This window comes from Cryptomeria japonica, chromosome 1, assembly GCF_030272615.1.
Source record: "Cryptomeria japonica chromosome 1, Sugi_1.0, whole genome shotgun sequence".
Classification (NCBI taxonomy): domain Eukaryota; kingdom Viridiplantae; phylum Streptophyta; class Pinopsida; order Cupressales; family Cupressaceae; genus Cryptomeria; species Cryptomeria japonica.
Window position 1 is genome coordinate 229,604,757 of NC_081405.1, and position 25,223 is coordinate 229,629,979.

The 25,223-nt window shown below is 35.8% G+C and overlaps 1 protein-coding gene across 1 annotated transcript in view; it reads left to right on the forward strand.

The window, feature by feature from the left end:
- Positions 1–2,668: 2,668 nt before the first annotated feature.
- LOC131035336 (notchless protein homolog) overlaps positions 2,669–25,223 on the forward strand; it is a 131,778-nt gene continuing 109,223 nt past the window's right edge. Inside the window, exons 1-5 of the mRNA XM_057967013.2 lie at positions 2,669–3,072; positions 6,672–6,753; positions 6,966–7,055; positions 17,252–17,377; positions 18,498–18,625. Coding sequence (XP_057822996.2) covers positions 2,908–3,072; positions 6,672–6,753; positions 6,966–7,055; positions 17,252–17,377; positions 18,498–18,625 — 591 coding nt within the window. The 5' untranslated portion in view covers positions 2,669–2,907. The remainder of the gene's footprint in view (positions 3,073–6,671; positions 6,754–6,965; positions 7,056–17,251; positions 17,378–18,497; positions 18,626–25,223) is intronic.

Below are 25,223 nucleotides of genomic sequence, written 5' to 3' on the forward strand. Positions count from 1 at the left end.
TTTTGTCCTAGTTGCTGGTTTTTATGCTGGTCTTTTGCAACTGTTTTGTCTTGGTCTTATTTTTGCTAGTTTCTTTCTTGCTCATCTTTGTTTTGTAAGCAAGTTTTGGGTCCCTTAAAACCTGATTTTCCTTAATAAAAAACAATTCACTTCACATGCTTCAAATTTTAAATTGTGGATCATAATAAAATATAATGCATAAGAGGCTTATTGCAACCCACTTGACATATTAAAGGTTTGTTAACATGGAACATGGTCACATTCTTAGGTTTTAAAACATGGAATGCAATCAAATTGATACCATATGCTATGCATCATATGATAAAATGTAATTCAAAATTGATACACTACAACTCATCCTACATTCCTAAGATTTGTAAGCATGACTTAGAATCAAATGTAACCATAACTGGTATCAAAACTTATCCAACATTCTTAATCAATATAATAGCCTCTTAATCCTCATTAACTATTCCAAAAATATTTTTAAATCTATTCTAGCCATATATTACACACATTAAGAATGACAAGGAAAGAAAGAACAAGATGTTTTCTACATTTCCATAAACATTGTTTACTTATTCATTAGATGAAGAAGATTTAATAAAAAGGAAAATACTTTGATTCATTTCACATTAACTAATAAATATAGATATTAAATATAGGATGACAATATATGAAAATAAATATAGATAGGACAAGGGATTATATTGAAAGTAAAATAAACATATAAAAACTATTTATAATAGACTCATGAGTCATTCCACTTGATTGTACATATTGAATTGAAGTTAGAACAACAATTAAAGATTTTGAAAAATTTGTATTTATAGATATTCTTAATTTATATGTAATTGTGCTGAGATAGAATTAATAAGTATTTTCATTGCCATCTTTGATTTGGTGTGCTTTTTATTGTATATGAATTATTCAAGACGAGATAGGTTAAAAATGTTTTCAAAAAATAGTTGCACCCACATTAAAATATTATATCAATATTAATATTGCAGATATATAATATATTTTTGATTTTATATCTTTATTAATAAAGAAGTGTGGTTCATCAAGGAAATTCATAAATCTTTTTATTTTATTTTAAATAAATTATAACATTCTGTTCAACATAATTTGTGTTTTACACATAAGTGAAAATGAGTAGATATTGTAGAGTACAATTACAGAGGGTAGAAAATCTCTAATGTCAATAATAAAGAGAGGATTTGAACTTAAGGTTCTCTAGGATATCACAAACCAAATTTAATTTGAAAGTCTATGCTCCTTTATAATTGTTCTTGCATAAAGGAAAATCTAGGGCTCAAAACATAAGAGAAAATGACATGAATTTTAATGTTCATATTGCATTTTATTCTTCGATGCATACATGCAAATTACTATGAGATTGCATTTTAAAGAAAGAAGTGGTTAACAATGGTGATTTGTTTTCTTTTTTCACAATGAGTGCTCAATCCAAATATATATAATAAAAAAACTTGTGATAAATAACCTTTTTTTTTAAGATTTAAAATAGGCACTAACTACAACATTCTTGAGAAATATCTTCAAAAATAGCTAACAAAGAAAGGAGAAGGGTATTGCCTAAGTTATTAAATGGTAGGAATTTTCTTAGGAAAAAATTGATAGTACTATGGTTGAGTGGAAGATTTGAATAACATAGATTGATAAAGGTTCAATCTACATAGATTGATTATGAGTTTTGTCAATGCAAAACATGTCTCACAAAAGGAATGTTAGTGATATATATGCCCTGCCTACAAATGGTTGCATACAAAGGATACAAAGAATTGGAGGTAAAGATAAAAAGATAAAACCAAGGTAAAACATGCAAAATTAGTAAACATATTATCAAGTAATTTAAGGATGTAAAAAACATAGTTAAGGTGTGAAATGAAAGCATATATAATTAGGGAAAGTAAAAAGTGCTACTCATCCCCAAAAAGGTAAATAATAATAAAATAATAACTAGAAAAGCTAGATAAGAATTATGTACATGCATTAATAAGACATGATGTAAACATGCACTCTATTTTACCATCCATATCTCTTTGTCTCCCCCTCTCCCTCTTCCACTATATCTCTCTATCTCTCCCTCTCTATCTCCCTATCTCTCCATCTATCTTTATCTCTACCTCTCCCTCTATCTATCTCTCTATCTATTTGTCTCCCTTTTCCTCTCTCACTCTATCTTTGTCTCTACCTCCATATTCCTCTCTTCCCCTCCATCTCTAGACATGTTTCCCTTTGTCTCTCCCCCTCTCCGTTTCTTGACCTCTATATCTATATCTATATCTCTTTGTCTATCTATCTCTATCTCTCCATATTTCTTCTCCTGTCTCTCCCTCTATCTCTATCTCATATCACTCTATCTCTCCCTCTCTCTACCTCTCTCTCTATATCACTTCCTATTTCCATTTTTATACTTTTATCTCTCCCTCTCTCTCTCCCCCTCTTTATATATATTTCTCTTCCATTTCTATATATCCCTATTCCCTCTATCTATTTATATCTCTTGTCTTCTCTCCATATTCCTCTCTATCTCTATTGAAATCTTGTTCCACAAATAATATCATTTTCTAAATAGTCCACCAAATTGACCTCATGTATTGCATTGATATATTAAAAAAATAAACAAGACCTTACACGCCTCTTCCGCAGACACATTACATTTCTAAAAAGGAAATTGTGAAATAGGGTTCTCGGTGAAAGAGAAATATACATCGTAATTACTCAATCATACTATGCGTGTGTAAGGAATGTCTAGGAGTGCTTGCAAATTTAGAAAGGAGGAACTACTCTGCATCTCTGTTCCAAGATTTATTTGGCGTTCAGAGCAGTAAATTCTTAGCTTAAGGTAATCTTTCATTGAAATTGAGTAGCGGCGCAAGAACAATGAACATGGAGGAGCAACAACAGGATGTTTTTCCTTCTGCTGAGAACAGTGTATTATGTACGCTCACAGACCCAGATGGCAATGAACTTGGACAGCAGTTTCATCTTCCACAGAACATTACCCCACCTCAGTTGGGCGCTATCGTAAACTCTCTACTAAAAAATGTAAGTTTTTTTTTAAACAAGTTTTCTCTGCTCATGTAAAACCTTAAAATTGTCCTATTCCAGTGCCGAAGCTCACATTGCATATCAATCGATTTCGTTTGGCAAAACTTTTGTTCCTAAACATCATCGAAAGCTAAAATGTGCAAGCCAAATGTTGTTCTATTCACTTGGCTGGATTTTGAGGTCGAGGTCAGTTGACTCATTTTTTGGGATCATGAGAGTTTCAGAAGAGCTGCAGTCTTCAGAATATGTGAGGTAAATGGATAAACAATCCCTTTGTGTCTCGTGGTTGACTTGTGACCTAAAAAATACCTTCACTTGTCAACAGTGTACAATTACTAGTAGGTTTTCAACTCGGATCATTATTGTGGCAATTGCTCAGATTTCACAATTAAACCATCGCTTACTTACCAAACGTCACTAGGTTACGGTGCTAGACTGCCGGTCTAATTATATGTGGGATTGGAAATTTATCTATAAAGACCTTTTGCTTATATTGAGATGCAGCCTCGCTGTTGTTTAATAGTTGGTACCAAAACTCCCTGGAATTAGCTTTTCCGCAGCATGCTTCTTTTGATAAAACAAACTATACGTTTATTTCTAAATTATTATTTTACGAAGTCATTAAGCCCGCAGGTTTTGTTTCAGTAGTACCAAAAAGTAGCCAGCCATTACACTATATCTTTGAAGTTTTTCCGCCAAAATAAACAGGATGCTCCATATGATATTTTCAATAGAAATCTCAAGTTGCCTATACACTCGACAAGCATCCCCTACAATTCAAAACCTTATTTTTACTAGCCTCATTGGTGAAAAAAAAAATCAAAGAGTATTCTGACCTTCCAATTAAACAGATTCATTTGAGGTAAAGCTGCTCCATATTTTCGGAAAAGTGACCCAACTCAATTCCCCTAAGAAACCATCTCTCCATTGATAAACATAATCATTCGGGTGCAGTACGCAAAGCTGCTCCATACCATATAAATAAACAGTCCTTTCAAACACCCTGAAAGTGGCTTGGATGGAAGGCAGACAATGCACAGAATATAAACACTACTTCTTTGATCCCTCATTTGCGAATAGAAAAGTCTGGTCCTAAGGCACTTAGGGTGTACTGGAAAAATATTTTGTAATATTCATTCTTACTATTCTTTGTAATACATTCTTAAGGGGTGAAAGTTCCACTAACAGCGGTAAGTGCCCAAGAGCAGTAAACTGTAATAAAATCCCATTGACAGGCTCTAGGCATAGCAGAAAACTGAACAGAACAAGTATTCCGAACAATTATGAAGATTCCATTGGCAGGAAACAAAGAACAATTTGGAGAGAAGCAAAGGTAGTATTTTTGCCAAATCTCGTCTTAATTTTCTGTGTAGTGGTTTTCTCACTACCTTTTCTCATCCTCAGTGAAACAAAACTTAACTCAAAAACTACTCAAAAACTATGACAGTCTCAGGTATTCTGTTGGCTCTGGTTTCAGAGGAGATTCAGGCTTTAATGATTACTCGCTAGGAGAAAGTTATCTATGACAGTAGAATTAATGTTACAGCTCTTTTTTGTCAGCTCCAAAGTAACTTTCTGTATATCAGTTAAATGTGGTACGCCCATAGGTTGATGGTTAGCAACCTCAGCTCCAGATTCTGAAGTCGGCATGTAATCTTGAGAGGGTGAAGTGGGGTACTTAGGTATAAAATGGCCACCAGTTTGAATGCTGCCCAGGTCAGTTTTTTGTGAGTTTGAAGGAGTGCAAAGCTGTAAGCAGGGACAGACCCATACCTAAATTACCAATAATAGCTGAGTCCTTAAAGTACTCTCACCTTACTCAGTTTCCTTTTACAAGCTTGCAAGAACACACTTTGATTCTTATTGATGGGAGTTTCCAGAGTCCAACACCACAATATGTTTGGTATAAAGTTAGTCTTGGAAATTGTATCTAAGAGACTGTTCTTCCTGTCTGCTGCTCAAGATCTTCCAGGGTTTCCAATTCAGGTGTTTGTTGTTAATTTTAGATTAGACAGATAGCAATAGCAGAAAATCAAAACAAGGAACACAAAGAACACCAAAATACCCTGGGAAAACCTCCCTCTTGGAGGTGAAAAACCCAGCAATTAATCTGAGATCTTTATTAGACAAATCAGTATGAGTCTTTTACAAATCTGCTTCAACACTTGAAGCACTCAGATCAGCAGGATATGCACAGTAGTATAGGGTATCCAAGCTAGGGCACGCACAGCAATGTAAGGACTTATCTGCAATATACTTGAATGCTGATCAAGGACAATGTTTTCAGATCAAGAGAAGATATTCGCTGCCTCAAGGAAGTTCGCTGCCCTTTGAATGAGGTTCGCTGTCCTTAGAATGAAGTTTGCAGTCCTTGGAAAGTAGTTCTCTGTCCTTAAAAGATGATTCACTGACTTTAGATGATATTCACTGATCGCTGCTGAAGGAGATCGCTGTGTGAATGAATGTGAAGAATGCATGATTGAGACTTTGAATATATATGTGTCTTAGCCTCCCAATTCACCCTAGGTTGGCTTACAAGAAGAGCATTTTAATACTTTAAGTTTGGCGTCCAATACAGGCTCAGCCCCACACGTTACAATTTATATTATATTTATTGCACATAAAGCATGACAAAGGCCAATGGCCAATTAGTCACATACACGTACTAGGTCGGCCCTAGAAGGGATCCGACCTAGCTATAACATCAACATTTGTTGTTAATATCCATTCTACATTTATTTATAATCTAAAATACATTTATGGTGAAGTCATCTAGCAATTGATTACTTAATTATTAGTTACAGGGAAGCAAATGTTTGATAGGTCTATCTCTGACAAATTTCAGCCCAAATGTTGTGAGTATTATTTGGCCGATATGATGGCATCTTGGCTGTCCTCTTCCGGAGACCTCTTGCACTTGTGCATATGAACTGACTACTTGCATATTAAAATGTTTTAATGTTATATTAGCTTGCAATTTTTTGCTGGTGGACATGTCTATTTTTTAATGCAATCTCTATTATCTCATCCACCTTCATCAACATTCTCAAACATGCTAACTCAATTCACACTTTAAGAAATTTTAGCTGTTAGAAGTAGGTCTCGAGTAGAAGTAATGACATGATCAAAATCTGTTGATAAATAATTTGATTAAGTTTCATATTTTATGTAGAGCACTGAGAGATGGTTGGACTATTCATCAGGTTTTACCTTCTGAGTTTGTATTTTGAGTTTTACCCTCCAAGCAAGAGTCAGAAATCCTGGATACCCAAGGGGGAGTATTCAGAAATATAACACGCTTAATAAAGGAACATAAAAAAGCAATGTAAAACGTTTTTTGATAGCTAGTGGGAAAGTGGAATGTCGTGTTCTGTTTCCTTGTCAGAATTGTATGAGAAATATGATAATTATGGAACATATATTTCCATAGGCATGTACTAGAGATAATTACTTGTTTCTGATACTTCTTCATACAACTGATTAACACTCGCTTTTTAAATGATTCAGTTGAAACATTTAGATTTCCTTTAAATAATTTTTTGCCAGTAGTCGAAGTCTTGGTAGAATTGCTATCTGAACTTTCTCATCTTGTGCAGGAAGAGAAGCTTCCATATGCATTCTATATTTTTGACCAGGAACTTGTGGGTCCTCTCGGGACATATTTGTTGAAGAATAAAGGTTTTGTGATCTTACATGTTGTGGAATGTTTTGAATTGTCTTTTTTGGTAGTATTGTTTCTTAACATGTACTCTTGAGCTTCACATGAATACATTTAGCTGACACATCAAGAATTTTGTTGTACAAGCATGCATTTTTATTTATTTTACCTTGCACAGAAACTCTTCAATATGATATGTTGAACTACTTGTTTGATTGATGTTCTTATGCAGTTTCTGTGGAGCAAGTATTGCGAATAGTTTACCAGCCCCAAGCTGTTTTTCGTATTCGACCAGTTACTCGGTGCTCTTCTACAATTGCTGGTCAGAGACCCGAAATCAGATATTTTGGTTTTGAATATGATTTTAATTATTTAATGCATGTGATGTTTAACAAACTATTCTCTCCATAAAGAGGGCTCTTCTCCTGCTTTGGTGCTATTTAAAGCTGCAATTTCATCTTTCATTCTGTTCTGAAATAATTTATTATCAGTATTTTAGGTTGACTTTTACTGTTTCTTTTTTCAAAATTGTATGGAGAATTAATCATCCTTGGACTTTGAAAGGCCCTTTGGCGCAACATGTTACATAATTGTTACAAACTTACAAATTTACAATATATGAATATTAATTTATTATTATAAAAATCTACCTGTACAGTAGTAAGAGTATCTCATTTCTCTCTTAAAACAGAATATAACAACTTGTTTTGGGCCTCAAAACCAAAAATCATGCTCATGGGAGATGATAAAATCCAGTTTTCAAGTATATGTAATGTGACAATTTTCCTCTTGGCAAGTTCAGCTCATAGGTTTTGTCTTTTGATTAGATCTTATATGCCAATCATTGAGCCCCTACCACACTTAAGTTTTACAAAGAGTTGATAGAATTAGTAAACACATAACAGAGAAAAAATGAATCTCAACTGAACAAGAAATTAATGGTGGAAATATTATATCTCACTTATCACCTGAATGCATATGCCTTCTTCTCCCTATCCCACAACAGCTCCATCCTTACCTCTCAACTAGCGCGCTAGTTCTCCAAGTAGCCACATGGTGTTGGACATTTCTCATATTCTTTGGAGGTCATGTCCTCCTCACTAAGTGATTTCCTTCACAATCCAGATCCAAACTTCAATCTTCTTTCTCCAATGAGGCTGATGATTTCTGCAAATAAGATTTAAAGCTCTTTTATTAGTGTTATGCACAAAGAATGGTCATAAGATCCTCTTTCCCCTATTAGAATAATATTAGCATATTTGCTTATTAATGGTCAATAATGTAATCTTAGTTTAGTTTAGTTAGTTTCTAATTTCGTCTTTAGTTAACTATTGTTTCCTTAAGAAACATCATCCTTGCAATCTCTTTAAATATAGCTTTTGTATTTAATGTTAATCATCCAATTACTATTACATGATATCAGAGCGGGATGAATTTTTTTGCAAATTTTTAAAAACAAAAATTTGTTTGTAATTCCAAAAATTTTGCAGGAATTTTTTAGTGATATATATTTTGTTCTGATCTTTTCAAGTGAAAAATTGCGATCTGCTTTCTTGCACATTTTCGAGGGTTTCTGGTGCAAAATCGTGGGTTTTTTGTGCAGAATTTTCTTCGAGGAAAATCACGTTTTTTTCACAAGGGTTTCTGTGTCTGTATGCCCACGTTTCTCTTGCGCGGCGTGGCATTTTTCTGTGCTCAATCTCGGAAAAAAAATAAAAAATGGTGACGATGACTTTTTTTATTTGGGTCTATCTGTGATCGGAGTTGGGTCTTCGTTCCTTTCTTTTTGCGCGACGAAGTCTGTGTTTTCTGTGTTGTCTGGTCATGATCTGATTGCATCTAGGGCTTGTTTTTCTCTTTTGCATCATGTATATTTTTTTCCGCGTTTTGTTTTTCTTACAATCTTCTATTTGTGGGTGGTTTTGTCTTCTGTGCCAGATTTGGTGGCAACAACTAGGGTTTTGAATCCTTTTGTTGTGTTTTGCAAAGCATGTGAATCTTTTGGTATTTTCTTTTACTACCTGTGATCTCGGGTTTTTGCACCCCAACCCGGTTATTCCGTTTCTAGTCTACGCCTCAAAATCCATGTATCAGGATTTGTGTCTGAAAATCCGTGCCAAGGTTTTGAGCCTATTTTCTTTCAGCGTCTTGATATTTGTGTTGACTGTCTTTCCTATGATTTTTAATTATATTCTTTTGCCTCGTTTTTTGTGCCTTCATAAGGTTGACCTAGTTGACCTCGATATTCGTGATGGCGTCTTTGACCAACATTATGTTGGAAAGTAGTTAGAAGTTCAACGACTGCATCTACAACACGTGGAAACAGTGTATGTTAACCATCTTTGAATATCGGTGTCTTGATGAGGTCGTTTTGGGTACTCAATCTCGACCCCCAATAGCGAGAAAAGATCAAGACAAGTATGATGAGAGCAACTGTGAAGTTGTTATGCTCCTCAAACTGTTCGTCATTAACGGTTGGCTGCCACAAGTCCCTTCCAAGAACATAGCTAGAGAGATCTGGACCCACTTGAAGGATCTCCATAAAAAATCAAATAAGAGCCGAGCGTTCTTTCTCAAGAACATGCTCTTTTTGATCATGATGGACAAGAAGATGTCTCTCCAAGAGCATTGGACAAAAATCAAAGATATTTGTGACTAGCTGGAGGCTATCGGTTGAAAAATGGAGGAAGAAGATATGGTGGTGATCATTTTGAAAAGTCTACCTCAGTCATATGAGCATTTCTTTGAGACGCTCAATATTACATCCACTGGTGTTGATCTCAAGTTTCTTGACCTCTACAACAAACTTTTGCAACAAGATAGATGGAAAAAACAGTTTGGTAGTAGCTCCAACACATCCTCCATTGAACAGGCATTTGCTGCCAAAGCCTCGGATAATAACAAGGGCAAAGGCAAGTCCTTTCAGTAGCAAGGCCAAGGCAAACCTTTTGAGAACCCTAAGAAGAATATTTAGTGCAACTATTGTCATAAGTATGGCCTTATGAAGAAAGATTGCAAGAAACAACTAGCATCTAAGCAAACTAGATAGGGAGGGTCTCAGCTGAAGGCCCATGCTACCACGCATTCTGACCAGAAGGAGTCTACCTTCTATGTGTTCATGGCCAAACGCCCATCTGATCATGTGAAATCATCTGCATGGTACATCGACTCTAGTGCCTCTTGACATTTCACACATTACCGGGATTGGTTTACAAAGTACACACCTTTCACTGATTTAGTGATCTTTGAAGGAGGCAAAGAGTACACTTGTCAGAAAGGGTATCGTGCAGATTCAATCCAGAGGGAGAAATTTAATATTTCTCAAAGTATATACTTTGTACTTGGCATGGAGCTGAATTTGTTGTCAATCAGTCAGATCATGCGCCATTCTCCACAGTTGGAAGTCGTCTTTAGTTTGCACAAGTGCAACATTGTTGATAGGGAGACTTGCACTACAATTGCTGTTGGCCTTGAGGATCATGGCCTTTATAGACTTGTTGATATTGGTGATTCTCAGGAGCACACCATGGCAGCCAAAAGTTCTTCTTTCAGCAATATTTGGCATCAGCGGTATGGGCACTTCAATGTGCACTATCTCTCTCAGTTAGTTTAGGAGGGTCCGGTTGTTGGGTTACCTGAGATTCAGACTCAGAATCATGGAGTTTGCGAAGCTTGTCAGATTGGAAAGCAACATTGGACTCTTTTCAGATGGCGATACTTGGAGAGCATCCAAGGTGTTGCAATTGGTTCATGCCTGTGGACAAATGAACACTCCTTCAATCACTGGATCCGGGTATTTTCTATAATTTGTTGTTGATTTTAGTAGAAGAATGTGGGTGTATTTTCTTAAAGACAAATCAAAGGTGTTTGGTATGTTTTAGAAGTTTAAGGCCTTAGTGGAAAAAGAGTCAGGGTATTATATAGTCACTCTTAGGTTAGACAAAGGGGGGGATTTTGTTCTTCTGATTTCTCCAATTTTTGTGCAACACATGGGATTCGACGTCAGCTTACCACACCTTACTCCCTTCAGTAGAACGGTGTTGTTGAGTGGAGAAATCACACAATCACTGAGATGGCCCAATCTATGTTAGAGCATCGAAATATTCCTAAATTTTTTTGGGCTGATGCCGTCTACACTGTAGTCTATCTTTTGAATCGGTTTCACACACAGGCTGTTAAGAAGATGACCCCAAAGGAAAGCCTGGTTTGGAAGGAAGCCCAAAATCAGTCATTTGAAAGTCTTTGGTTCTATTGCTTATGTTTGGATTCTAGATGCTAAGTGCACAAAACTAGATTCCAAGAGCCAGAAACTCATGTTCATAGTCTACAATGACAACCACAAAGCTTATTGGCTGATTGATGCAGACACTGATCATCTCATATTCAGTCGTGATGTTGTATTTGATGAAGAACGAGGGCCCTTTCGGCTCTCTTCTCCTGTTTTGAGCCTTGAGGATCAGCCTTTGAAGGCTACAAATTTGGGTGTTTGTCTTCCCTTAGGTCCACTTGATGGGAAGGATTCAAATGACTTAGACTTTGAAGTTTTGGACTCTCCCAGGCATGACATTGCACCACCCAACTTTCCTCAAGAAAATTTTGATCCGCATCCAAATGGTTTTGTTCCAACCACCCTAGGTGATGCTGATCCTCCTGAATTGGATGTTGGTACTTCTACTCTCTCGCCTAAGTGGTGGGCCAAGACTATTGGTGATCTTCATGATGATGAACTTATTGAGGGTAGATCCACTAGAAACAAGAGCAAACAAAAGAACATAGTGAACTTTACTCTTATGGCCAACATTCACAGTGTTTATGAGCTTTATACATATTCAGAGGCTAAAGGAATACCTGAGTGGGAATAGGCTATGGAGGTTGAACACCATAGTCTTTTGAAGAACAACACTCGGGTCCTGTTTGATCTTCCACCTAGGAAGAAACATATTGGCTGCAAATGGGTGCATAAAATCAAGTATAAGGTTGATGGAACCCTCGATAAGTATAAGGCTCGTTTGGTAACCAAAGGGTTCTCGCAGAAAGAGGGCATCGACTATGAGGAGACATTTGCTCCTACAACCAAAATGAGCACCATTCGGCTTTCCTTGCTATGCCACCATTCGGCTTTCATTGGTTTTACAGACTCAGATTGGGCAGGTTCTATTGATGACAAAAAGTCTACATTTGGGTATGTTTTCAGTTTGGGCACAGGTGTAGTCACATGGACCAGCAAGAAGCAGCAGGCTGTAGCTCTTTCCTTGACCAAAGTAGAATATCGGAGAACTGTAAAGGCAGCTTGTGAGGCTGTTTGGCTTCGAAGGATGCTTTCTGACATGCAAATGTCTCAAGGAGGTCCTCCACCCTTGTACTGCAACAATCAAGGGGTGCTGAAACTTGCCAAAAATACAGTCTTCCATGAGCGGACCAAGCATGTTGAGCTTCATTGTCATTTCATCCGCAAGCTTGTAGAAGATGGATCAGTTCAGTTGCAGTATGTTCCGATTGAGGATTAGACTGCAGACATCCTCACCAAGTCTCTGAGCCCAAACAAGTTTGTAAAATTTAGGGGGCAACTTGGTGTAGTTGATAGACTGACCATTAAGGGAGGGTATTAGAATAATATTAGCATATTTACTTATTAATGGTCAATAAAGTAATCTTAGTTTAGCTTTAGTTAGTTTCTAATTTCATCTTTAGTTGACGATTGTTTCCTTAAGAAACAATCCGATTACCATTACATCCCCTCCAATTGCTACCCTATGAAATGGATGAAAGAGTATAGGTTATGGGTGCTAAGGTGGAAATATCTAATTTGCAGATTCTTGGGAGCCTCTTGAGGGCCCAAAGGCTCAAGAGAATGGATGCAAGACACCTAGGAGCTGACACAATCATTAGACATATTGATGATGCCAAAGAGATACCTCGTGGACATCTTTATATCAAAGGAGGAAAAAGATCAGGCTTCTATAGGGAGGACCTTGGTTCACAGAAAAATTCAGGGCTCTTCATGAAATCCTTGTCCCCAACATTCAATTGCCCAAAGGATCTTCCTATACACTCAAAGTTTGGGTAATGTTCCTCTTTCTCCCTGGTGAATAGTGGCAAAATTCGTCACTCTGAATTATTGGAGGAGCAGCAATTGTTGATTAGTGATTAGTGAGTCTCTCCTGATTGAATGCCGCTAGACATGCGAGGGATCAAGTGAGAGCAGCTTTTGGATTATGAAATTATCAATTTCAAATGTCGAATCTGCATGATCATGCACATTTGGCTAGGATCTATACCATACGGCCTTCCTTGTACCCGCAAGCTTAAGCCAACCAAGGTAATACAAATTAGCAACTACCTCAAATCAAAGGGACATTTTCCATTCTGCAAGAAGGCAAACACAAGCAGCCATCACAAACAACCATAAACAGGAAAGGGTTGTAAAAGATGAAGGGGAAGACAATTTTGAGAGGGCATTTGAAAGGAAAGGAAAAGCTTCAGCCCAATCAGTCTATCTAATCCCTTTGAAGCTCTTGCTGAAGCAAAAGAGGATGCCATGGTAGGCATACAATAAATGCAGAGTACACCAAGCACCAAGTTGAAAGATCAAAACCCACTGAAGCTGCAGTCATCAAAGAGCAGTGGACAATAGCTGGTCAGAAAAGAAAACGAATGGACCAGTTCAATTCATGTCCATTGTCGACACCCATAAATTAGCATCATGAGGAAATAATGGAAAGGGAAAATGAAAGCAACTAGAAGACCTCATTACCACCATTCATCTGATCGATTAAGGTGTGAGAAAAAAAAAGAAAGCCCTAAATGGATTCTAGATACGTAATTTTTGAAGCAAATTTTAGTATGCCATTGGTGAAAAGGAGCAATTTAATGAGCTGAAAGGTAATAGTATAGTTCTTGATGAAGTCATAATGTTCAACATCATCCAAATGGTATGATGCTATTCGTCTCTTGTAACATAAGGGGAACAGAGAAATGGTTAAGGCATGGCAAATTGATAGCATTCTTACAACCTTTTTCACTCTTTCAGTATCACTATAGATTAGTGCTCCACGGGGACGCGTCTCCCCCAAAAAACCAAGTGTTTTTGAGATGGGGACGTTTCTTGGATGGGGAGACACGTCCAAAACGTCTCTTTGCCGCCCCTCCACCGCCGCCACGTCTCTTAGCCACAGAAGAGACGTTTCTTCTGTCTCACTGCACGGGAGAGACATCTCTTTCAGAAGAGACGTCTGGACGTCTCTTGGACGCCTAGATGTCCCTCAACAGGGAAAAAGATGCCTAGGTGTCTCCTGTGGCGGAAAGCCAAAAAAGGTGTTTTTAAAATAAAAAAAACAATTTGCATTGGTAAACATAACCCTAAAACACTGAGAAGCTCATAAAAGAGACATTTAGTCTCATTTCAGTCATTTGCAACCACATAAAATGTCAAAACATCTGATTTGCTCTAGCTTGGAAACCAGGGAGGTGGACTGCAAGTTGAATCAGCAAGCTTGAAAGAGGATTAGAGGAAGCTTCTTCATTCTTGCTTCAAGATTCAAGGTAGGAATTCACCATTCATAATTCCTTAAAAATAAAATTTGTTAATGGGTCAAATGTTTTGATTCAAGAACCAAATTGCAGCCATTAGAAACAAAGAATTTTAGAAAAAAAAACCTAGAAACTGAATTTTTTTTGTTTGCTTGAAGTTGAATATTAATAATGATGCTGATTATTAATATTCAACTTCAAGCAAACAAAAAACTTAAATCTAGTTTTACATACATTTCTAAGTTCTTTGGGAAAAAAATTAAAAATAGTTTGCTTGAAAAATATCTTTTTTTTTTTTTAAACATTGTTTGTTGCAGCATCATTATCATTGTCAAAATGAGCTCTAACACCATGAGTGAAGATGCGGATGTTGAGATTCATAGTGAAAATGAATCATCTGATGAACCTAGCACATAAGAGGTGGGGACAAGTCAAACTGAAACAAGTTCTATTGGGAGTGAAAATTTCAACTGCCCTTCTGAAATCCTCAAAAAATGGGCCAAGGGTCCCTTTGATCCAAAATCACCCTTAAAACAATTTGCATCTAAGGTACCAGCACAACCTGGGACAGCTGGGGGCACTAGAAAGTGGAAGTGCAACTTGTGTAATCTTGAATGGTTTGGCAGCATTACTAGAACTAATGCTCACTTCCTTCTTATTCAAGGCAAAGGTGTAGGAGTTTGCTAGAAGGTGAATAAAAACTTGAAGTAGAGGGCTGAAATGTTAAAGTTATGGGGCTGCAATGAAGATGAAGTGCCTACGTCATGTACTTTGCCACCCAAGAGTGGGGCTTATCAGGTTTTTGCAGTTTCTTCTTCTAGTTTGCAAACTCAAAGGCCACCAATTCCATCCAGTTTAGGGGCAGCAGAGGCTAGGGGTAAACGTAAGATGGCTATGGTTCAATAGAATCAATACCACTTTGGCCTCTACTGTTGGCTCTGTTGTGAAGTTTGGGTCTTACCTAATTCTTTATCAGGTCCCCTTAGAACTCAAACCTTCTGATGTCTCGTGCTTCAAGCCTTATTTGATTTCCAAGCTGGAACATGTTTTAGGATTATTACTAGCAGTTTACCGATAATACTGTCTACAAATTTACCATCGTTCAAGAAGGAAGTCATTTTCTCATCTTCTAATCTACATTCCTTACTAATTATTGTATATGGGGAAAATGGATAGTGAAAAACAACAATATTGAAAGACTACTAAGGATTCAACCACAAAACCCTAGCCTAACAATGAAAGCAATCCACCATATACAAATGAAGATACCTAAGACCATGCAAATAAACAAAATAAACCAAATATACCATTCACATGTCTAGTAGGGTTTCAATCTCCATTTCTTCCTATCTCCATTGATCTTGTTTGATATATTTGCTCTCAGATTTTATGTGTGCACAAGAGCTCAATAGAGAACGAAAATGTGGTTGATAGCTTGATCGCAAGAAGGTTTGTTCTTGTCATTAGGGTTGATAATGAAGAGTGCATCCTCTTATATAGAGAACACTGTAAGAAATGAAGGGATTAGATCGAGAGGTGAAGATGATAAATGGCCGGCTAGGATTAAAGGGTAGGTAGAAGAAATAATTAAATGATAAAGGGGTAGGTAAGAGAAGAATTAAGAGATGAATGACATGTGTCATTGAAGGAAAAGGCTAATGAATTAATTAAATAAATAAAAATTTATTTAATTAATAGAAGAAGTGGGATCAATTAAATAAATAAAATATTTATTTAATTTAGGAAAAGGGCAATTCAAATAAATATAAGTATTTATTTAAATGAGAAAAAGCTTAGAAAGGACTAAAGTGAATTAATTAAATAAATAAAGATTTATTTAATTAATAGAAGAATTAGGCTTAAATAATTAAATAAATAAAAATATTTATTTAATTAAAGAGGACAATTTTAGGTGTCTATAACCATAATTTTTTTTGAGGAAACATCATGTAATCTATATGCCTTGTAGTGCTCACTGTAGCCAACAAACATAAATGGTTTTCTTTTTGCATATAACTTCTCTTCTCTACAAGAATCAATGCAAAAACAATACAATCAAAAACACAATCACTTACCAATGTACTCCTGCGGCTCCTGCCTGACCATACTTCCTTAGGTCTGCAAAGGTCAACAAGGACATCAGTTAAGGATGTATCCTGTTGTATCGACACCTTCTCCCAATACTATATGTCATGTCTTGATTGTGCACCATACACTTTGCCATCTCTGTGACCAGCATATTCCTAGGACTTTTGATTGTAAACTGATGTATTCTTGAGTCCCATCACTTTTTGTCTCTTGTGGACATCAATGTAATTACTCTATTATTCTACAACTTCATTTTTCTGTTCAGTGTACCAGTACAATACTTTCGATGTATACCATTGTCCATGAATAACTCTTGAAACTGTTTTGAGATAAGCTCACTACTTTATCACATCTAAGAGCCTTGATCTGGTTCCTTGTTTATTTCTGCACCCAAGCTTCCCATGCTACAAAATGAGAAAAACATTTTGACTTATTTTTCAGACAATGGACCCACATTTTTCTGGAAAAGTTCTCAACCAACGGCAAAAGTAATTTCTTTGCACATTCTATATTTTTTAATCAAGAAGGAAAACCGAGTTCAAAATGTTTTTCTTTTAATAATACACTTACAGAAAACAGCTATCAGTGAGCACCATTTCTCAAATTTTTAGTTTCTCAAGAGCGCATAAGATAAGTTGGTAGCTGAACCGACTTATAAATAAAAGCCACAACAATCCTCATCACTTTACACTCTATACTATTTGATTATTTGATTATTGCTCATCAGTTTATTTGACCATTGAAATTCTACAAAATATCTATGCATTATTTCTATCCTTTGTGGGTGAAACTGTGAAGGTATAGGGTGGTAAACCACTATTGTCTATGCATTATTTTTTGTTTCTTATTTGAGTATGAAAATTGAGTACATAATATTTTCTGTATGTTACAATCCTGCAGGTCATGCAGAGGCAGTGCTATCTGTCTCTTTCAGCCCAGATGGCCGTCAGTTGGCCAGTGGTTCTGGTGATACAACTGTTCGATTTTGGGATCTTAACACGCAATCTCCATTATACACATGTACAGGTAGATTTTTCTCTTTATTATTTGCTTCCCTGTTGTTTACTTTCTTTTTGCAATCTCCATAAATCTTGTGAATTGTGTAAACTGCTTAATATTAGACTTTTTCCTGTAAGGTAAATGTTTAGGTCATTTGATTTTGATGATATGCATATGACCTTTCTCTAGTAATCAACAAAATTCTGCTTTACTGGTAGGCAGATTTTGAAGGTATTTCAGTTCATAACTTCCCTAGTGTGGAGTTGTGGATTAAAGGTTCCACTAAGTTACATGTTCAACTGTACAATGTAAGAGTTGTTCATAACTCTTATGTTGTACGGTTGAACATTTAATGCTCCTGGATGAAAAGTTTGTTGCAATTTTTGAACTCAATATTTTTGGTCACAATCTGATGATGGTTCATGAAGTGTGACCAAATGATTTAAAAAGTTACAGTTTTTTGTCCAGAATTCTTACTCTATCAATCATTATTGTAAATGTTGATGTCTCTGATTGGTACAGTTATCAGTGCAGTGGCTCTAAACCAGGAGAATGTAAGGCACTTTTATATTCTCTCTCTGTTATTGTCAGGCAGTATTCTAAATTTCTAATTTATTCCATAAAATAACCACAAAATCCCCAAATGTAGAAGAACTTTTCTCAGCTTGTTATACTGTTTTTCTGCTTTGCTTCTTTTAATTTATAGGGCGCTTTTAGAGCTGCCGTTTGAAAACTAATTTCTATTGGAATGGCTGAAACATTGGAAGCTTTTATAGTTTGGGATTTTATTGGTTATGTGGATGTGACACCTTAAGAACTGTGACAAAGGTTTGTTAGAATAGGATGCTTTCTTGTACCATGTATGGGTTGCTATTGCATCGAAAGTTTGGAGGTAAATCACATGGAAAATTGCAAATTTTTGTTGTAACTGGAGTATGACTGCTCTGGTTATTTTCTGTCTTAGAGTTCTCCCACATTAGATATCAAATTTATCAATAGTGGGTATTAATCGTATTGGGTTGTGCCATACCTTTTTAATTTTCTGATTCTAATAAGTTTGGACAGTTTTCATATTAATCTCAAGCTCTTTTTAATGTTAATCAATGATGGAGCAAAAGTTGATTCATGTTCTATATATGTTTTGTAGGGCACAGAAATTGGGTTCTTTGCATTGCATGGTCTGCAGATGGGAAACAGGTTGTCAGTGGGAGCAAAGATGGAGATCTCCGAATTTGGGACCCAGAGACAGGGAGGGCATTAGGAAATCCACTTAATGTAAGATTATTTCTATCATTTTTGGTTCTGACATTGGTGCTATTGTAAAGTTGTTTAATTTTCCCTTTTTTGGAAAAAAGCAAAAAGAAAACTATATTAAATGGATCAAATTATGAATAGCAGTTGATCAGCCTTCCAACTAATAACTGAAATATCATTCAAACAATAGCTAAATTTTGGGCGTTCTCTGAAGAGACATTCATAAATCAACCTAACTAACTACAACTTGCACCCCAATGAGGTGCAATGGTTATGCCGATAGCAAGATATACTTTGAATAATATATTGGAGGGTACAAAATCAGAGAATGTAAAAACTACATATACTAGTGATAATTATTTGTAATGTAAATGAAGTGATTTTGAAATATGTAAATCTAATTACAAATGAATGCAAATTAATTTGAAACTATGGAATCTACTGTGAAACACCCTTGCAATACCTTGCGCACAAAAATATTAAATTCGCAACAAAACTGCAAAGTGAGTTTCTTTTTAACTTTTTATTTATTTATTTAACCCTCAAATTTTATTTGATTGACCCACTCGTGTAAATCACATACTTTGTTTTCTCACGTGTGTTTCGAAAGTCTTTTTCCGCATTCTTGGAGTACATGTCAATGAGTCTTTTCTTGAATAGGTTAAACATGTAAAAGTAGCTAACCAAAGGAAATAAATGCTAATAACCTCTTGATGCACTTCTAGATTTGCCATGACCTGGAAGTATAGTTCAAAAAACAACAAATTGCAGCTAACCAAAGGAAACAAATTCTAATAACCTCTTGAGGCACTTCTAAATTTGCCACGACTTGGAAGTATAGTTTGGAGTTTGACCTCGTTTTCCGTGCATAAGAAAACGGGAGGATGGCGTCATTGACAAATGTCATGTTGGAGGGCAGTCAGAAGTTCAATGGCCAAAACTATAATACTTGGAAGCAGAGGATGCTCTGAATTTTTGAGTATCGTTGCCTTGATCAGATTGTTTTGGGCACGACTTCTTGTCTTGCAGCGACAGGTGATGACCAGGATAAACATGATGTGAAAAATCGAGAGGCTGCCATGTTGATCAAGTTGTCTATCATAGATGATCAACTCCCTCAGGTGCCTTTAGGGAAAACAGCTAAAGAAATCTGGGATCTCTTGAAGGGTCTTCATGAAACATTCGACAAGAGCTGAGCTTTCTTTCTGACGAATATGTTGTTTTCTATTATGATGGATGGAAAGATATGTACCCAGGCACATCTTACGAAGATCAAGCACATCTGTGACCGGTTGGAGGCTATTGGCCAAACCATGGAGGAAGAGGATATGGTAGTAATCACACTGAAAAGCCTGCCCCAATCTTACAAGCATTTTATTCACACGCTCAATATCTCTTCTACTAGTGTTGAGCTGAAGTTCCCTGATCTCTGCAACAAGCTTCTGTAGCAAGATAGATGGAAGCAACAGTTTGGTAGTAACAGTGTTAGTGCGGAATAGGCATTTACTACCAAGGACAAAGGCAAATGCGAGTCCACTTAGCAGAAAGGACAACGCAACTTTGAGGAGGGGTTCATGAAGAAATTCGCATGTCACTATTGTGGTGGACTTGGGCATATCTAGAAGTTTTGCAAAAAAATGTTGGTTGTTCAGAAGTCCAACCAGGGAGGGTCGTAGGAGTAGGAGCAGGTTCATGCTGCAAAGCGTTCTGAAGAGGAGTCAGCCTTCTATGCTTTTTGATTAGCAGATTTTGTCATCGGATGGGTTTTCTGATTTTTCTCTACAAAAAATCATGGGAGGTTTTTGCTTGATTTTTCCTCAAAAATTAGGGAGTGATGTTTTACCGTGTGATGTTTGGGGTTTTGCCGCACGACGTTTCAGGGTTTTGTTCGATTTTTTCCTCAAAAATCATTTCAGGGTTTTTGTTCCTGTTTAGGGTTTTTACCATTTTGATTTCCACAAAAAATGATGATTTGTAACTTCAGTTTCAGAGGATTTGCCCATTTTTCCTCAAAATCATGGTTTTAGGTTTCAATTTGGTTACCCAACATCAGGTTGGATGGATTCTGGTAATCTTGGTCATTAACACTTTGCAGATCCTGGGAGGGTCTCCGCAAAGTGTTCTTTCCATTTGTGATCAAAAGCCTTGTAGTGACTTCTGTAGGGTAGTTAGTAGATAGAATGACCATTAAGGGAGGGTATTAGAATATCTAATTATATTTTAGTCAGTTATATTTAGTTCTTTATTAATGGTCATTCAACCTCTTAGTTCGTTTAGTTAGCTTTTTGGTTTCTAGCTTTTGAGCTTTATTTAATGTTTTAAGCTTTTTAACTTCATCTTGAAGCTTTAGTTTAACGGTTCATTCTTTTTAGAACACCACCTTGTAATTCTTTTATATATGTTGTATGTTCATGAATAAATCATTCGATTATTTGAGCAATTAATTTTTCAAATTATATAAATATTTTATAAAATAAAAAAATTATAATTAAACTAATATTAATTAAGTGCTCTTTTATGTTATCTAGAATCTGTCCTCAATTCCTTACATTTTTAATAGTTAGTGCAATAAATGTAAAAAATAATAATGGAGCTCTATTCATTTATGTCATTTAATCTGTCTATTGAGAAGAATTCTGCATATGATGATATTATAATTTCCAAACTTTAAAAACCTGTAGACATAATATTTTAAATATATTAAACTAGAATTGTTTATTCTATATAATTTCTTAATTATACCAAATATTTTGTTTCATTTCTTTTTTTCCCACTAAACTACCCCTATGAGGAAGTTTTTGTTTAATTTTGATGGAACGTTATGATTCATAGTATTAATTTTGTGATTTATAATACTATAATGAGTTAGAATATTATAAGCCATAATAATATTATACTGAAAGATACTAAAGAAACATTTTTAGAATTATTTCTTCTAAAATCATATCATGCTCTAAAAGTTTTAAAATATTTATTATCCATTTTTTAATAGTTTATTAAATTATAGTGATTATCTAATATAATTAGAATTAAATATTCCTTCTAAAAATCTTCAATGCATAGATGGACTAGCTGATTACTCGTTGAGTTGCAATAAACTTTGGCCTGGTGGGTAAATTCGCCATTAACACACCCAAAAACTTGTCGAGTTTTTGGGAAAACTTTGGCGAGTCCGAGTTAAAAACTTGGTTGTGTAGGTAGAAAGGGGCAGGGACGTGAAAAATCACATTTCATTTTCGTTTTTTGTGATCTCTTTTGTTGCTCAAGAGGAAAAATAGCCTCCCAAACTTTTCCAAGGTCATTTGTAGCAATTTTTAGTCGATTTGAAGTGGATTTCGAAGCAAAATCGGATTCCCAGGTAGGTTTTCTGATTTTTTTTCTGTTTTTTTATGAAACATTTTATTTCTTTTTTTGTTGCATCTAGGTTTATAGAAAATCAACAACGGCCTTTCCTAAGTACTCTAAATTAATTTAGAGTCCAATGAACAAGATTTAACACCATTGTTTGACAATTTTTACTGATTTTTTCACTATTTTCTCAAGTCTACTTTTCAAAAAAAATTCAAACCTAACACTTTGTTTTTCAAGTTTCAACTATGTCTAAATTTATTTAAACTAATTTAGTTTGTTTGCTAATTTTTTTTAATTAAAATATTAACTTTGCGTTTTCACTTTGTATGTGTAGGTTAGTCTTTAATTTATAATGGCAAATAGAGAAGGTTCTACAACTGCTTCAGCTTCAGGGTCTTCCCCATCTGTAGATGCATGCTCATTTGGATATGTAGGCACTTGTCCTAAAGGTGCTAGAGACAAGGCTTGGAAGTATGCCTTTGAAGGACCGGAAATTGGGTCGGTAATATGCCTTAAATGTGAAAGACTATTTCATGGAGGCATAAACTACCTAAAATACCACTTTGTAGACATCAATAAGCATGATGCTATGGGTTTTCCTAGGGCCATAGAGGAAATAAAAAGAGAAATTAATGTCTTACTCGCAGTTGGGGAAAAGAAAAAGTTGCGAAGGGAGAGGGCAAAACTAGCCATGAGAGCATCCATAGCTGAATATCAAGGTACTCCAATCGACCTTGAAGAAGAAGCATCACTTCAAAGCAAAGTGGACTCTCTTTGTGGCCCACGTATCAACAAATCCACCACCACCTCGGCCACCACTTCAGCTATTTCTAGTAGAGCACCAACTACACCACCATCAGTGCCACAATCTATAGGCGATTATTTTGTGCACAAAAACACACCCAAAGCACAACCATCATTGGAGGCAACAAGGTGGAATAGGGAGGTGCATGAGCAAACAGACATTGCATGTGCCAATTTTTGGTACTTTATTTATCAACATCCCATTCAATGTGGCAGACAATCCTTATTGGCTTAATTTGGTTACCGCATTGACAATCTCGGGAAAATGATACAAGGCGCCTTCTCGCAAAGACTTGGGTGGGAGGTTAGTCCACTTTTAGTCATTTGAAGCGGTGCATCTAAGGGCAGTGTCTAAGGCATTAATTACCATTTGGTGACAGTCACTCACAGTCGCTTCAGCCAGTTCCTATACAACATTTTTTTAATCAACATTCATTTCATACATTTAAACATTGTTTTGGTTCTTAGTTAAGGAGCAGCCATGTTGATTGGTTGTTGGTTTGAGCAATGCCTCCAACTTGTAAACGATGCAAGGAGAGTGACAAGTGTAGCATCCATCAGTAGATGTACTGACATATTGCAACATTCCACACGTCTTGAATAACAATGGAGGTGTGTGAAGAAAGATTGAGAAGTGCGAAAGGAATACATCTCTATTTACCGGCAACAACACAACAAATCCAATGTGAAACATAATGTTTGAAAAGCGTGGGCGATAAATGTTTCAATTGCATGGAAATTTTTCGGTGAAAAAAAAGCGGATGAGTTTTTCGTTTGGGTGAATTTTGATCGGTTTTCTTTTTTCAGGCGCGAGACATTACTTTTCGGTGGAACTTTCTCACAAAAAATAGCCTATTGGCTAACTTGTCTTAGCATGGCAGCAAAATTTAACTTCCTAGCATACCAAATATTTACATTACAACGGTTGAATTTGAAAACAGTAAGTGTCAGTAAGTTCATCCAAGATATGAAAATATGGAAGTTTGAAAACTTAGATAAAGTGAGGAACTCCTTATTGCAAATAGAAGTGATGTTAACAGCATAATAACTAAGTTACTGGTTTGGGTTCGAGTTCAATGGTTTAGTTTGTGGGTTTGTGCAAATTTTTTTTGGGGTTGGGTTTGTCGATATAAAAACATACAAAAATCAGAAATATATACATATTTGCAGCAGTAATTAAGTTCACAATACACCATTATACTAATATTCAAATAACATAACAAAATACACCACCATATTAATAGTCAAATATTAGTCAAATGCATCTTGCATGATATATATTTAAGTTCAAAAATAATAATGTGAAGTATCAACAATCTGCCATCATTGATCAAATATCAAATGGGAAATATCATTTTTTTATAAGATGATCTATATTGTGGAAAATTAGAATAACCACAAATAGAGCCATTGCAGCTAGCACTAGCACTCTCATGCTCACTAGCTGGCTCATAGTCATCATCAATTTCAAGTGCAGCAAAGTGGGAAGTTGAAGCATCCAAGCCAATACGCTCTGACTCAATATCCCACTTCTTTGTCACCCCTTCTATGTAGGCTGTTTGTGTGTAAGGAGCTGCAAGTTTGAATGCACAAACACCAATTCCTCCACCATTTTTGAGTGTAGTATATTGTGCTTTATTGAGTGGATGAAGGAGTATTTTCTCTAATTTTTCTCAAACACAGATGAACTAGCAACCTTTCAAGACAAAATTAGAGTGTTAAGCTACAAAATAAAAAAATTTAAAATATAAATAAAACTTAAAAGATAAAAGATTTTTTTTATAAAACTTGCAATAAAATTTTGTCCATAGGAGGTTGTAGGTGCATGTATGATTCTCTATGGAAGTACCTCCAACTATGAGCATTGACCATATACTTGTCCCAAAGAGCATCAAGACCACAATTGTTGAAGCATGCAAAACCCATGATCTCAACCCTCACTGCATCCTGCATGTCATGATCAACAAAGAGTTTGTGAAGTGTTACCCTGTACCCTTGAGCAACTTCAGGATCTTTATATGGGGGAACTTTTGTGTCAACAAAAAAGAAGATGAGAACTATAATATTTGGGACTCAATGCAAAGGCAAGAAGATACAACATGTGGTCATTTTGTTCCATCTCTTTACCATGATTTGGTGTAGTTCTTTGAAGAATTTTTCTTTAGGATCTTTCTCTTTTGCATTTATGATAACGGTCATCTTCTCAATCATTGAGTCAATGCCATCATATACCTCACCCAAACAAGGCCTAACCATGTTAGTACAATGGATCATGCTCAATATGGGCTTTAGTGAAATTGAGGAGATTCTTAGCATGATCCCACCAAATGTTATCTAGGATCATTTGCTTAACCTTTGTTGTCCTTTTAGTACTAGATTGCCTCCATATGGACCAATTTGGGCTGATTATCATGTTAGATAGTGCCTCACAAACCTTCAGAAGTTGTCTCAACACAATTTTGTT